This window comes from Myxocyprinus asiaticus, chromosome 13, assembly GCF_019703515.2.
Source record: "Myxocyprinus asiaticus isolate MX2 ecotype Aquarium Trade chromosome 13, UBuf_Myxa_2, whole genome shotgun sequence".
Taxonomy (NCBI): Eukaryota; Metazoa; Chordata; class Actinopteri; order Cypriniformes; family Catostomidae; genus Myxocyprinus; species Myxocyprinus asiaticus.
Window position 1 is genome coordinate 49,542,688 of NC_059356.1, and position 15,453 is coordinate 49,558,140.

Sequence of the window (15,453 nt, forward strand, 5' to 3'; positions counted from 1 at the left end):
CTCCACTGAGGTCTTTTTCAGAGAATATCAGCACATCTGAGAGCTTCTGTGTGAAACACTTCAACCACAAATCAACATCTCCACTGTTCACTTTAACATGTTCAGTAGATTCATGAGCTGCTTCATCATCTGCACTGTTCACTTTAACATGTTCAGTAGATTCATGAGCTGCTTCAACATCTCCACTGTTCACTTTAACATGTTCAGTAGATTCATGAGCTGCTTCAACATCTCCACTGTTCACTTTAACATGTTCAGTAGATTCATGAGCTGCTTTCATGATTTTCTGCTGCAGGAGTTTCATGTTCTCTTTCATCTTGGGCAGAACACTGACACTGAACTTATCAGTGATGTACTGACTGACTTCATCTCTGATGAAACTCTTGAAGTGATCTCTGGGATTAAGAATGTAGTTCATGTATTTGTCAAAATCCTCCTCTTCTGCCAGTGTCTTCAGGATGTGTTTCTCCAGTTTTGATCTGTTTCCATTCAGTGATTGACAGTTTGTCCTCATTTCATCTGCTAAATCTATCGCAGTGTTTTTGTAGACACTCTGTTCGATGGGCTCTTTCAGTTTCTGACAGATGATCTCACCAAATACAGCAGCTGATGTTGAACCATGACAACATTTCTGGAAAACACTGTAGTACTCTTCTCTTTTCCTTTCAAAATATATTACAGGATCATTGGCGTCTCTGAACAGTTTGTGCTGGTCAGTGAATGTCTTGTTTGCTCTTTTACAGATGGAAAGTACCAAAACGATGAAGAATTCATTTGTGAACACATAGTTCACTGGTCCTTCCTGATGTTTTATTAATCTTGCCTTGATGTATTCTGTGAGCTCATGAATGTAGCTGATGTTGTAGCCCATCTTTGCAATGTTAAATGACATGATCATTTTGTCTGTTTCCTGAGCAATTTCATTGACTAACATTCTTATTTGGGTTTCAGCTGTGAAACACAGCCAATCTTTATCTATAGCTCGTACAAGTATTTTGGAATCTGTAAAACCTCTTGTACATCTATTGTACTTCTTTGACCGTACATAATCTGATAAGCTTGGCACACAGAAAACATCTCTGCTCTGCTTGCAGGGGTCTACAGGAGTTCTTGTATAGATATCACTGAGGAGATGTTTCACATCTCTTAATATGTCAATGTCTTTGATTGGAGGAGTGTCTCTGATGATTTCATCCACACAATGTTCCCAAAAGGAATCAAACTCTTTCTTCAGTGTTTCTTCATCATTTGCTTTGTCTTTGAGGTTTAAGGCAAGTTCTTTGCTTATTTCAAAGAGAGTGTTTCCATGATGTGTCCTCTGAGCATCAGTCCTTTTCTTCAGGTGTCGCTGCTGAATAATCTCATTTAATTTCCTCCTTGTTTCTCTCACAAAGTTTTCTTGATGTTTTCTTGAAGTTTTCCACTGAATAAGTATTTCTTTATCTTTTTCTTTCTCAAAGAAATCAGACATTACATTTTTCACTTCTTCACTTTTCTCATTTAGTTCTCTTTGAAGATCTGTTTCCTGAATCTCATGAATTGCTTCATTTTCTATTTTGTTGTGCAGTTTGTTCTCAATTTCCAGCATGGCACTCCGAAGACTCCAGGTCCACTTGCTGTATTCTGTATCTAGTCTCGTGTATTCTGTGACCTTGAAGAAATGCTAACAACACAAAGCACTCAAAGTCTTGAGAAAGAACAGTTGTCTTTAATTTCTTTAGACTACGTCCACATTAATCCGGATAAATTTGAAAACAGCATTTTCATTTTAAAAACACTCTCCATCCACACTGGCGTTTTCCAAATGTTGGCCGTTCACACTGAAACACACTAAAACAAACACTGAAGATGCTTAAATCCCCCCACTGCATATGTGAAAAATTCCATGCACGGTCTGAAATGCGATTATCCTCGTGTTCCGCTGTTGGAAAGCAATTCCGAGTAAACTTCAGTTCCCTTTACAAGGAATGCAATGTGAAGATTGTACAAAGTAACATTTATCTTTAACAACATTATCACAGCGGATCGCAGGCACAACTTGGGCCGCCATCTTGATTGTTTTGGGTTGAATGGATCACATGACTGTGTCAGATGACAACAAACGCGTCATTGTTTTCAAACGTGTCTGTTTCCCCCATTTTCCCAGTTCACACTACAACACAAAGACAGTGATTCTAAATTTATTCACTGTGCTTTTTCAAAAAGCTCTGTTTTTACTTCACAAAAAAGCGCTGTCTCCGTGTGGATGAAAGGTCAAAATGAAGATAAAAAGATGCGTTTTCAAACTAAAATGCATTAGTGTGGGCGTGGCCTAAGTGGTGGTGTGGTTAGAGGGTTAATCTATTATTATAACTACTAATTCAAAGTACTACAACGAACAACAACAACCATGAAAGGCTAAAACTCACCTTCACTGAAGTACGTTTTTCAGTCCAGATCTTCTTCATCTCCTCTCTCCACTTTACTTGTTTTCTCTCTAGTTCAACTTTTCTCTGTTCTTCAGCAAGATTCAGCTTTTCTTCAGAAGTCTTTTGTTGCTCTTCTCTCATGTTTCTCTCTTCTTGCACTTGCAGTTCATTTTTCTCCACTTGTTCTTGTTGTTTTTGTTTATTTTCTTCTATTCTCTCTTTCTCTCTCATAATTCCCTCCATTTCACTACTATGTCTCTGATTCTGTTCATCACAAACTTGTTTTTTGTCTTCCATCCTTTTCTCATCTTCTCTTCTCTGCTTTTCATCGTGTTTCTGTCTCTCCCATTCCTCTCGTTCTCTTTTCATTTCTGTTTTATATTGTTCTTCTCTTGTCTTCATCTCTTTCTCATGTTGCTGTCTTTCATTCTCCATACTGTTCATCAGTTTGTCTATTTCTGTGTCGTATTTGGTCTGAAGATTTTCTTTTTCTAATTGAACTTTCTCTTTTTCTCTCATCATCTGCTCAATTTCATTTTTAAGTTTCTCTCTTTCTCTCTTCATCTCTTCTGCTTCTTTTCCTAAGATTGTGTTTCCTGTTGAACTCTTCCCAACTCCAGTTTTTCCCAGCAGTACAATCCTCGCATAATCTGTGTTTTCTCCTAAGCCTAAAACAAGACAAAAAATATTTCTATTGAAATGAAAATGTATTGTGTTTAAGATACCTACAGGCAGAAGAACAACAAGAGAGTACTAGAGAAAAAATGGACAAAAACAACCCGGTTTCATGGCAAGTCACAATAATATTATGACTATATTAAATATATTATTTTATAATATAATATAAAAAGCTTAACATGTTTAGTGGCATTGTTTATGAATGAGTTGTAGTAAGCAAGAGTTGTCCCAGAATAATCGGTAGGAGAGAGAAGGAAATACTCCAGCTGGTGAAAGAGCGAATGCAGTTTCGCAAGGCATAGAGGAGGGCAGAGGAACATAAGAAGGAGGGCTTGAAGATTTTGTGGAATGGAATAAGAGCTAGACTAGCAGTATTGAGAAGGGCAGAGATAATTCAAAAGCAGAGGAGGAAGGAGCATGAAAGGGTGAAGTTCATCAAGGATCCGTTTAAGGTTGCCAGAAATCTGTTGGAAGAGAAGAGAAGTGGAAAGCTGGTGATGGCTAAGGAAGAACTAGAAGAACACATGAAACTGCAACTTGGTGATCCCCATAAACACAGCCCACTCTGCTCTCCTGGATATGTTCACGGCCAGCTGAGCCAGTAGTTGAATTGGATGTTCAACCTAAGTTGAGTGAGATCAAGAAGGTGGTAGAAAGAGCCAGGGCAACCTCAGCCCCGGGTCCGATTGGGATACCATATAGGCTGTATAAGAAGTGCCCTACAGTTCTCAAACTGTTATGGAGACTTCTGAGAATTGTCTGAAAGAAACCCAGTTGAATTCCAGTTGAGTGGTGAAGAGCAGTGGCCATTTTTATACCCAGGGAATAGGAATCCACCAACATTAATCAGTTAAGGAGTATTGCATTACTGAATGTGGAAGGAAAGATTTTCTTTTTGATGGAAAACAAGCACTGCTTTTCAGCCAGCTATGTATGAACATAAAGAGGCACACACAGACAGGCATCGTGCATCTCTTTCTCTCATCTGCCGCTGTCTCCTCCCTTTAAATACTCCCGCCGCCCCTCATTGGAACGAGAGACCGGTGTGGCACACAGGTGGAACTCATTCACCACTTATCTTCCAGATGCCACTCGGCCCACCCTGCTTGCCACTCAGGCATACCGGGTTTTTCTGGGTGTGAAGAGCATGCATCTGTAATATGGGAGCAGATGCAGTCTGCCAAGAGAGACAAGAAAGACCTTCATGTAGTCTGGCTGGATCTGGCAAATGCCTATGGATCTGTTACACACCAGCAAGTCAGCTATGCACTAGAGTTTTTCCATGTACCAGAGTGTGTTTGGAGCATGGTAGACAGTTACTATGGGGACCTGAAGATATGACATTCAACACAGGATTACACAGCTGGTTGGCAGGAACTGGAAAAAGCAATAGCAATGGGATGTTCAATCTCTCCCGTCCTGCTAACAGCTGCATTTGAGATGATCCTAACTGGTGCAAGAAAGATTGTTAGAGGAATCTATGCACAGTCTGGAGTGAGAATGCCAGCTCTGTGGCACTATATGGATGATGTCACAAGCATCCTCCATATGGCTGCATGTACAAACAGACTCTCAAAAAGGCTGGAAGAGCTATTGGCGTGCACCAGTATGAAGATTAAGCCGATTCAATTCACGTAGTGCATGGGGGAAAAAATCCCAGTGCTGGGAGAGCAACCAATTAGAAGTTTAGGGAGAGAATACACAGCAGATCTGTCTAAACAAATGGCAGGGTTGGTTATGAAGCAGCTGAAAGAGGGCCTGGATAAGATAGACCATTGTCGTCTCCCAGGCAAGTTCAAGGTCTGGTGTTACCAGTAGCGGTTTTAACCACCAAGTAAACCACGCAACTGCATCGGGCCCCGGACCTGCCCTGGTAGGAAAGCTCTGCAAAAACTGCTTTAGGGGTGACATGATATTCTGGGTACATGCGCGAATACGCTGTTGTCAGTGCTCTCAGAGCGGTTAATGTTAGAGGTCCGCTGGGTTGGGTCAGTTTTTCAAGTAGGACTTTTAGTTCGGGTTTGTAATTTATGAAAAAAAATATACAGGCCATCCGAACTTGTTTCGCCCAAGCGCTCTTACTCACAGATACGCGTGAACGAATGAATTAAGGGCCGTTCATACCGAACGTGTTTTTTTTCATGTCTGCTCTCTTTTTCCATTGTTGTAAACACACGCTGGACGAAGATCCATAACCTGCTGCACCGCGTCTCACTGTTTCTTCAGTGTCTTACAGGACTGGCACATTTTCACGTAGTTAAAAAGAACTTCAGGTCTCAAAAACGCACCTCGAGACACCTGCGTTCTGTTTAATTAGTTGTGCTGGGTCTGGATTGTTTTTAGTGCAGGTGTCATAAAGACTTAATGTTCTGAACAAGTTCAGGTTGCAAAGAGGTGACTGTTACAATGTTTAACATTATTCCAGATTGTTCCGCACCATGCAAAGTTTCAGTGCTTGATAAACAACGTTTTTTTTTTCCCTTCTGCTCAAGTGAGCTGAGGGGCCACTGTGCCTTGTATGTCTATTGTTAAAAAACTGTAACGAATGTTGCCTATGATGCTTATAAAAAATACAGCCTTTTGCAACATGGTGAACAATACATTGCAGCATCAGAATATAAGCTCCAGGTGAAAGTAAATTAAATAAGACAGAAATATATGACTATTGTATATAAAAAATCATCAAAGTAATAATAATAATAATACTGTATCAAATTATAATGACAAACTGGACAACAATAAATCATTGTTGGGTTATAATAATAATAAATAAAAACTGAATTCCAAAATAGTAGGAAGTAGTAGGTCTTGCACACCCTGTTCATTAAAAAAAGAGTGTTTTTTATAAATATATATAGGTAAATATTGGTTTTTTATCACTGCATTGTGGAAAACTGGAAAACATGCATTAAGTATCTTTAACTAGATTTTTACATTTCAGTAAACATGTTCAATGTACTTGGCTACAACGGCTGATAGGATTAATTTAAAATGATGATTTACAATCAATTTTATGTTATTTTTTAAGCACACACTTTCGAAATGGGGCCCCGGGTTGGTCGGTTGCTTGGGGCCTCAGAAATTGTAAACCCACCCCTGTGTATTACCAATTTGCATCGCCTCATGTGGCCTTAAAAAATGTGTGAAATTACCGCAGTGGCAAAGTTAGACACCAAGTCCAAAAGTTACATCAGGAAATGTCTGGGCTTGCCGCATTGTCTTTCTGATGTAGCATTGTTTGGAAGAAATGCCTTACAATTGCATTAAAGTCAATTACTCTGGGCTACAAGCAAGAAAAGACCAGGCTGGTCTTAGAGCTAAGGGAATCGATAGACCAGGTTGTGAGAGCTGTGCAAGCCCAGGTCCAAACAGGCCATAGGCTTGGAAGACAGAGGAGGTTGTAAACAGGGCAGTTTCAAGATTGAAGCATCAAGAGATAGCTGGAAAAACCCAATCAGGAAGAGCAGGCCTTGGATGGGGGGTGGCTCCCATACTGTGGTCAGCAGCTTCCAGAAAGCAGAGGAAAGCCATGGTTGTTACAGAAGCACCCAAAATGGAAGAGTAAGTGTACATGATTAGAGCAGTCAGCCGGCAGCAGCAAGGGTGATGGACAGTATGGAAGGGTATTTATGACAGCGCTTTAGGGTGGGCTGACCTGTGGAAGGTACCCCAGGCCAGACTATGTTTTCTAATAAGATCCAAATATGACACCCTTCCCAGCTCTGGAAATCTGTCTATGTGGTACGACAAAAAGGAGAGTTGTCACCTGTGTGAGGCCCCAAGAGCAAATCTAAAGCATATGATAGCCGGATGCAAGACCACCTTGACACAAGGACGGTACAGGTGGTGGCATGATCAGGTCCTGCATAAGCTGGCAGAGACCCTAAATACGTGTAGAGGCAAACAAAGGCCACCATGATCCTCTGAGGCAGTTCATTGATTTTGTCAGAAATGGAAGTGCCCAAGGCATGGCTCAGAGGGAAACCTGATCAATCCTGGCACCCAGAAGTGATTGGACAATGGAGGCTGACCTTGGCAAGCAGCTGAAAGTTCCTTCAGAGGTCACCATTACCTCCTTACGGCCAGATGTAGTGTTATGGTTGGCATCAGTTAGGAAAATTGTAATGATAGTTCCATGGGAAGTGGGAGGCAGCCTATGAGAAGAAAAAGCTAAAAAAAAAAAAATAAAATGCTGATTTGGCTGCCAAGTACATGGAAAATGGATGAAGGATGGCCACTTACCCTGTGGAGTTTGGGTGTCAAGGATTTTTGGGAACATCAGTGCAGCACCTATTGAAAGACATTGATATGAGTGGATAAGCGTTGAAGAAGTATCTGAAGGAAATTGCAGAGGAAGCTAAGAAAGGGAGCTTCTGACTGTGGTTAAGAAGGAAAGACAAAAAGTGGTGTGTGCAGAAGTGAGAGAGTAGGGGTCGAATCTGAGATTATGCCATACGGAACCGGGGGCACTGAGCATGCATTAACGTGTCAGTAGGGCTAGCGCAGCCTTAGCCACCGGTTTGGCGTCTATGGTCAGGATGGTAGGTTATGCAATATGGAACCGGAGGTTCTGAGTGTACATTAATGCCGCCAGTGGGGCTAGTACAGCCTTAGCCACCGGGTTGGTGAATATGGTTGTATGTGAAGGGATATGTCACACTATGACTATAAGATAGTATGGGCAGCAGATGTCTGAATAGCAGAGGCCTTAGATGTATTGTAGAACTACCTATGGGGGGAAGGGTGAATGTCTTGATATGAGGTCAAGAATGAGAAACAATCCAAAGTATCTAGTGTCCAGCTTGGGGGGCGGGGTTGTGGCAGTGAGACGTCCCTGACCACTGCCCCACCACCAGGAGATGTTCCAGGATTAATTGGGTGAAACATCTATGGTGGGGGGCTCCCCGCTGATGACCCCATAGCTGGACTGAAGGCACTGGCAGAGGTGCAGCAGGCAACAATACCCAGCAGGTCTAGACAGCTGCATGAGCATATAACTAATATAATGAGTATATTATATAGAGTTGGCTCATACAAAAACATAGGATTTTTAATTTCATTCCAGCCTGATGATCCTGCGGTAGATACACGGATCTCAGCCTGTCTTATAGACATCCCGTTTTGGATGAAATAACATCACCTCCAACTCAACTTCTCTAAAACAGAACTTCTTGTGATTCCAGCGAGCCCAGCAGTTCAGCACAATTTCATCCAGGACAGCCAGAAATCTTGGGGTTGTCTTTGACGATAAGTTGAACTTCATGGACCACATTGCAAGGACTGTCCGATTATGCAGATTTGCTCTGTACAACTTCAGGAAAATCAGGCCCTTCCTATCTAAGCATGCTACACAACTCCTCATCCAGGTTCTTGTGCTATCCAGGCTGGACTACTCCAATGATCTTCTGGCAGGCCTTCCTGCATGTACAGTCAAACCTCTGCAATTGATCCAGAATGCAGCGGCATGATTGGTCTTCAACAAGCCCAAGTGAGCACATGTCACACCTCTTTTCATCGAACTGCACTGGCTGCCAATGGTTGCTTGTGTTAAGTTCAAGGCATTAATGTTTACAGAACCACCTATGGTGCTCTGCACCCCCCATATACACTCACTATTTCAGGCCTAAGCACCCTCCAGAAGTTTGCGTTTGCATTCTACGGGTGAATGGCGCCTTGTAGTGCCATTTCAAAGAAGCAAAAAATCAATATCCCGGACTTTCCCTTCAACTGTGCCTTGCTGGTGGAACGACCTGCCAATTTTCACCTGGTTCTCTAACATTCTTCAAAAAGCATCTAAAGAAACAGCTCTTTCGTGAGCACTTGACCCAATCCCTTTAGTGCACTCTTTTCTTCTTTGGATAGATTTTTTTTATTCTTCTACCACAGTTTCTCACCCTACTTGCTATGAGTACTTCTTTAAATCATTTTGAAACTACAGCACTTTTCTTACTGCTGCCCTTCCTAAGATGATTCGCTTCGGTTGTTCTCCTCACTTGAAAGTCGCTTTGGATAAAAGCACCTGCTAAATGAATAAATGTAAATGTTAATGCCATAGAGAAAAATAAAATGAACCAATGAACAATATCATGATTTTTCAAGTTTAACCCCTAACTCAAACCTAAACCTTATCAAAAAGTCTAACCTCTTATCCAAACCTTAAGCCTATTTTAAAGTTGTACTGTAAGTAGGGATGGGACAATATATCGAATTTCGATATATCGCAAACCAAAAAAATGAAAAACCATTCGAGCCAAAGCTCGATATTTTGAAATTTGCAACACAGCTTTCCATCCATGTTATCATAAATTAAATGACTCATCAAACATCATAATCTCGCTATCGTTTGATTTGACCCCAACTGCACTTTTTTCTACACTGTTTACAGGGTTTGCACAAGGTTAAGTTCTTGAAGCAGACCTGTACAGTACAAACGAATAATTACTGCGACAAAATGTGGAAAATTATTTGGGTGCACAGATGTAGCTGATCTAACACCTAAGCTTATGAATTTATTGCAGCCTATCATTAGAAAAAACTCCCTAATGCATATTGCCTCATATTCAATGTACTTTTAAAAGAGATGTGTTAGTTATTTTAGCATTAAAAGTGACTTGTTTTACTTGCATGACTGTTGTGTGAGTGCTCTTATCTTCCTCTTTCACACGCACACGGAGACCAAGAGCAGGTAAAAACATAGGCTACCACGCAAAGATGGTTTAAGCGGAGTATCTTGCTGGTTTTTAATCTGTCAAAATGGTGGACAGTGTTTGAATCATGACAAAATGATGGATGTCTTAAAAACATGGTGCTACGCGCATGATTTTTCAGAAAACAAATATGGAGACGCGGCGAAATATGCTTCAAGGCGGACAAAGATCAATAAAATGCACGATACCAGTAAGACAACATGTTAGCATCCTCGTCTAACTGAACATGATATAAGCAGAATATTAACATAAAAAATCCAAAGTATCCAAAGAACTTGACACCCTGGCAACTGTAGCCAAACTCTACCAACCAGAGCCTCTATGAAGAAGTGCGTCAGGATGAAATGCACCAAACATATTCTGACGTGTGCTGACTGTCGTGTGGCCAAGTGCTTGTGAGTTTTGGATCTTAAGAATTAACGGAATTTCGGCAACATCATAACACATATAATGCGTTTTATAATGAGAATATTGAGTGGCTGCAAAGCTCTGCGTCAATGATCACCAAAACTATATACGTGTAGAAACGAAAACCGCTCGAAATGTTTAAGTATCATGTCTTTTGTGGTTGCAAAATCCTGCAGCATGTCAGGGAATGCGCATTTAAAAAAAATAATTGTATTATAATCATATTATTTTTTTATCCATCATTATATTCATGAATAGACTTTGACAAGTAAAAGGAGTTTCAAGATAAAAAGATTAAGAACCACTTTTCTAGCCTATGTCTTCACAGAAAAAAAATAGAAAAAAATGCACGTGCATGTGCATGCAAACATATATTACCATTTAATAACTTTCATGAATAACCTTAACAGCATTATTACATAATACAATAACAGATTTATATTGGTTTGTTTTATTTTGATGAGAAATTCAGGGGCTTGGGTAGCTCAGCGAGTAAAGATGCTGACTACCACCCCTGGAGTCGCGAGTTCGAATCCAGGGCGTGCTGAGTGACTCCAGCCAGGTCTCCTAAGCAACCAAATTGGCCCAGTTGCTAGGGAGGGTAGAGTCACATGGGGTAACCTCCTCGTGGTCACCATAATGTGGTTCGCTCTTGGTAGGGCGCGAGGTGAGTTGTGCGTGGATGCCGCGGAGAATAGCGTGAAGCCTCCACACACGCTATGTCTCCGCGATAACGCGTTCAATAAACCACATGATAAGATGCGTGAGATTCGTCCTCCGCCACCCGGCGAGTCACTACGCCACCATGAGGACTTGGAGCGCACTGGGAATTGGGCATTCCAGATTAGGGAGAAACAAATTAATATATATAAATAAATAAAAATAATGGGGTTTTTCAATTTATGAGTAAAATAAGGTCTGTGGTAAACATTACTTGACGATACTTGGACATTTTTTTCTACAACATAAACTGCACATATTCATAACCCAAACATTCTTATCTAACAACTTATTAAAAACATAGCCCCTATAAAATTCGCTTTTGGGGAATGAGTGTGTGTAATTTATGTTGTAGAACAACATTTTTAAGTATCGTCAAGTAATGTTTACCACAGACCTTATTTTAATAATAAATCCCAAACTGCCTTTATAAAAACACATAGAAAATTCCTGAGGGATCCCATAGTGAATTCTCTTCCTGGTTTATGGACTAAAACCTGAACAGCTCTATTGAAACAAATAGTTTAAATGGCATAGTGAAACAAAAATAATAATAATAACAAATAAATAAAATTAAAACAAATATGTTCACACTCACCTCTTTCTCTGTCCTGTTGTTCCATTGTGAAATACTGTGAACTTTCATATTCAGTACAGATCAGATGTTGTCCTCCATTACTGTGTACAATCTCTTCACATTTCTCTATCAGTTGAGCAGGAGTGCTGTTTCTCTCCAGTCTGAAGTGTCTGTTGTTGCATTTATCAATGATTTCCTGTATAATGTCATTGACTTGAGTGTGTGACTCTTGTGTGGTGATCATCATGGTGTGTTGAAAAACACTGTGAGAGAAAGAGTTGAGCAGCATCTCCACACACTCTTTCTCTTCTCTTGAACACTGATCATGTTTCAGTACCAGAAGGATCACATGAGGTCCTGGAGCAGACAGATACACACACTCTCTCACTCTCTGTGTCATCTGATGGAGTGAGATGTTTGGAGTGTTGATGACTGTCATGTGTTTTCCTCCAACTCTCTCTACAACATCTGGAGGTTCTTCAGTCTCAAACGCTGCTCTTCCTAACAGGAAGTTTCCCACTCGACTGTTTTCTGAAGCATTCGTCCCCAGCACAACAATCCTCAAATCACTCACTGGAACATAGAGCACATGTGATATATAACATTCTGACACCAAGATCTTTCAAATTTCAATGTATCCCATTATCACCAACGGAAATGAACAATCCACCAGTGCCTTTGAGGTTGAATTTGGCACATCTCTTATGAAAGTGATAAACGGATCATAATTTCCATATACTGTTCATCACTTCATGTTCATCTATCCAAAGACTTACTTAAAGGGGGAAGTCCTTTGCTCCGTGTTTTCCTAACAGTAGGCTTTTTGACAGGAGTCACTGCAGAAAACAAAAGTTTTACACTGGGGAACATCACAGCTACAAATACAAACAGAAATCAATATAAATGTTTTGAACAGTTCTTTCAGGCAGCGATGGGTGTAAAAAAATATGGTTGACGTTTTCTTAGATGTAGTATATGGCCTTCTAATGTCTCTTTACCTGCTCTTACTTGAAAATGATGCTGCTGATAAGAACTAAATAAATGTGGTACTTACAGATCCTGTGAAATCAGAATGAAAGTTTTGCTGCTTTTTGTCTATATCTATTAACTTTAAGGTCTAATAGAGATATTTGCTAGTTGACAAAATTCATTTCCAGAAGATATAAGCATTTAAAATCTGCATTCTGTCTCTTCCAATACGGATCAAACATTTTCATGACTCAATCTGCACTTCAGACTTTCTGTCCAATCAAATGCTTCTTCGAATGACCCTCCCCTTCCAACGTTCAGCGTGTCTGGCTGTGTTCTAACTGCCACTGATCAAGCCTTCGCAGGGCACTTCGAAGGGAGCACATTCCATGAAGTAGGGTCATTCCAAACAGATTGTCTGATAAGAATCACTTAAAAAAAGTGAGTTCTGACTGACCGGTATCACCTTTCACCCCTCTGAAGCTCTCACAGTGGGGGTAATTGTCTTCAAAGGAAATAGGGCATAGGGGTGATCGTTTCTGAATAGGACTCACCAACGCGAGAGCTAGACTTAAAAGAGTACTTCTTCTTTTAGGAAACTGAACATGAACATACTCCTCCTGAACATTGATGTAGATTATATCTCACCTTTGCTCTCAGTGTCAGACATGATGATATTTTGTTTTCTTCTCCTGTTCTCCGTCTCTCTCTTTAGTCTTCAACTGCTGATTGTATTTATTTGAATCTTGCTGTATTTCTGAGTAATTAAGTCCACTGATCCTTGATTCCACAAAGAAATAAAAAACACTTTAAGAAATGTGTGTTCAACATGATGTAAAGCTTTTGTTCTGCCTCTACATGTCAAATTTATGCAATAATTCTAAATTCATATTGTTTACGCTCCACAAAATCTCTTAAATGGTACAACTGTACTTGCTACATTTAACAATTAGCATTAACTGAAGCAAATATTTATGCTTATATATTTATGCTCAAGAGATTTTTGAAACTGAGATGGTTCTGTGACAGAAGATGAAAGTGAAACTGACTGAGGTTTTAGCTTATAAAGGTATTAATCACCCTTTATTATTAAACTAAACTCATCTTTTGTATTGTATCTTATATTAACATTTCATAGAGCAAACATAAAGAGGGTCTTTAAAAGAAATGAGATACCTGTATGTCGATGTTTCATGAAGTTTCTTTCCTTGTTTTTTACATGAAAGCAGGAACAGTTCTCTGTGTGGGTGGAGTCTGTGGACTTAATGACTCAGCTCAGACATATTTACTGTTTTTTTCTCTCTGCTCAGTCAAGGACAGACATATGCTTAAATTCCTGTAGGAATGAGGCACAACATGAAAAAGAGTAATACATACAGTTAAAATATATTTTTCAGTGCATCTGTTACTATATCACTGAATAACATGATATTTTCAGCAAATTGTCTTCTTTTCCAGTCATCATTCATGGTGAACATTTAGGATTATTCACCACTTGGATCGTTTTCAATGTTTCTTGTTGCCCTTGAGTAAATCGCCCCACTGAGAGGATCAGCAGGAACATCAACAGTGGAGGAGGTGCTGAAATGATAACAGATATTTAAGTTTTCAACACAACAAAATCAAACAGGTCTCGCTGCTTTCATGTGCTATTGGACATTCAGTATTGAACCTGTCCTCTCCTCCTCCATGTTGAAAGTTTACGTCTTCAACCAATTTGGAAATGATCTCCAAGTTTCCCAGTCGTAAATATGACTTGAGAGAGCGTTCATGTGCAATTTCCAAGTAAAAAACTCATATCTACGATAATTCTGATAGCATGTGAAGGCAGCATTAAAGGTCCCGTGAACTGCTTGAAAGCCACAGTTCGATTTTGCTGTTGAAGCGCCAACAATTGCAAGAAGAAGAATGTTACGTAGCTACATAGACTACTTCATGCTCCTTCGTCCGAACGTTGACATTTGCAGTGGCGCGCAAACGTCGTCGAGACAGTAACGTGATAAAATGGATGAGACAGCAAACAAAAAGAAAAGGTATTCTTGCAAGCTTCTTCCTGCATGAACGGAAGCATTTTCATTTCTTTGCGTGAGCCAGAAAGGCAAACATTACGCATATTGTAATCTGTGTCAGATAACACCACACTTTCTTCTCTTCTTTATTGCAAAATCAACTGCCCACAAGTATGATCCCTCCAAGAAGGTGCTAAGAGCTGCCAAGTTTTCCACCTACAAGTCTCTCAATGCTCCAAAAAGCTGAACAAATACACACTCACTTTTATGCAATGCATAAGAGTGATTTTATATCTATTTAGCTTTTTGGTGCACACCTACCAACGAACCCTTTGCCTGTTTTACACAGCATGTCGAAGCAGAGTAGAAGCAGTGCATAGTTTTTTGGTGCACATATAAGCAAATTAGTCTATTTACATCAGAAGAAGTAGCGCAGCAGCAGCTGAGAAGCGGGAGTTTCGCCGTTGAGTCTATTTTTGTGCTGAATGAAAGTATGTGGCGAGGTGAGCAACGACAGACACAGTGGGTGTGGCGTCAGACCTCGGAGAAGCATTTATTGGAAATAATAATAAACATAAAAAAAACATAAATGGGAAAATAAAGTGTCCAGGGGAAAAGTGTCCAAAATAAAGGGGGATCTGGCATCCTTGTGGTGGGGAAGTGTCAGGGCATGAGCGGCGTCCGGCAGCCACACGCGCTCCCCTCTTTGGTTCCATGGAGCGAGGGGCAGTGGCATCTTTTTCGGTCTGTCTTCCCAGGGCTGCGGTTGGTGTGAGAGGAAGGCGGCCCGACAACTCGTGTTGTCATCCCTGGCGACACATGTACCCTTCTCGCTCTGTTCCTGGGCCTGCGAGGATGCCAGTGTGTGCACACAAGGACATAATAGCCGGCTTCCCGAGGAGAGGCTTGCTCTACGTTTTTATGGCAGCGGTGATGAGGCTATAATTACATCAGGTGCGCCTCATCAACCGCTGCCC

General features: G+C 40.6%; 1 protein-coding gene across 3 annotated transcripts in view; it reads right to left on the reverse strand.

Moving 5' to 3' along the window:
* Window positions 1–13,836, reverse strand: part of LOC127449808 (interferon-induced very large GTPase 1-like) — a 56,739-nt gene extending 42,903 nt beyond the window's left edge. Inside the window, exons 1-6 of one of the 3 annotated variants that reach the window (XM_051713368.1) lie at window positions 13,644–13,836; window positions 13,116–13,247; window positions 12,275–12,334; window positions 11,520–12,071; window positions 7,329–7,376; window positions 2,409–3,076 (exon numbers count right to left, since the gene is read on the reverse strand). In XM_051713368.1, coding sequence (XP_051569328.1) covers window positions 2,409–3,076; window positions 7,329–7,376; window positions 11,520–12,071; window positions 12,275–12,334; window positions 13,116–13,137 — 1,350 coding nt within the window. In that variant the 5' untranslated portion in view covers window positions 13,138–13,247; window positions 13,644–13,836. The remainder of the gene's footprint in view (window positions 1–2,408; window positions 3,077–7,328; window positions 7,377–11,519; window positions 12,072–12,274; window positions 12,335–13,115; window positions 13,248–13,643) is intronic. The other 2 variants (XM_051713366.1, XM_051713367.1) reach the window with 2 other exon arrangements.
* Between the last annotated feature and the right edge of the window lie 1,617 nt (window positions 13,837–15,453).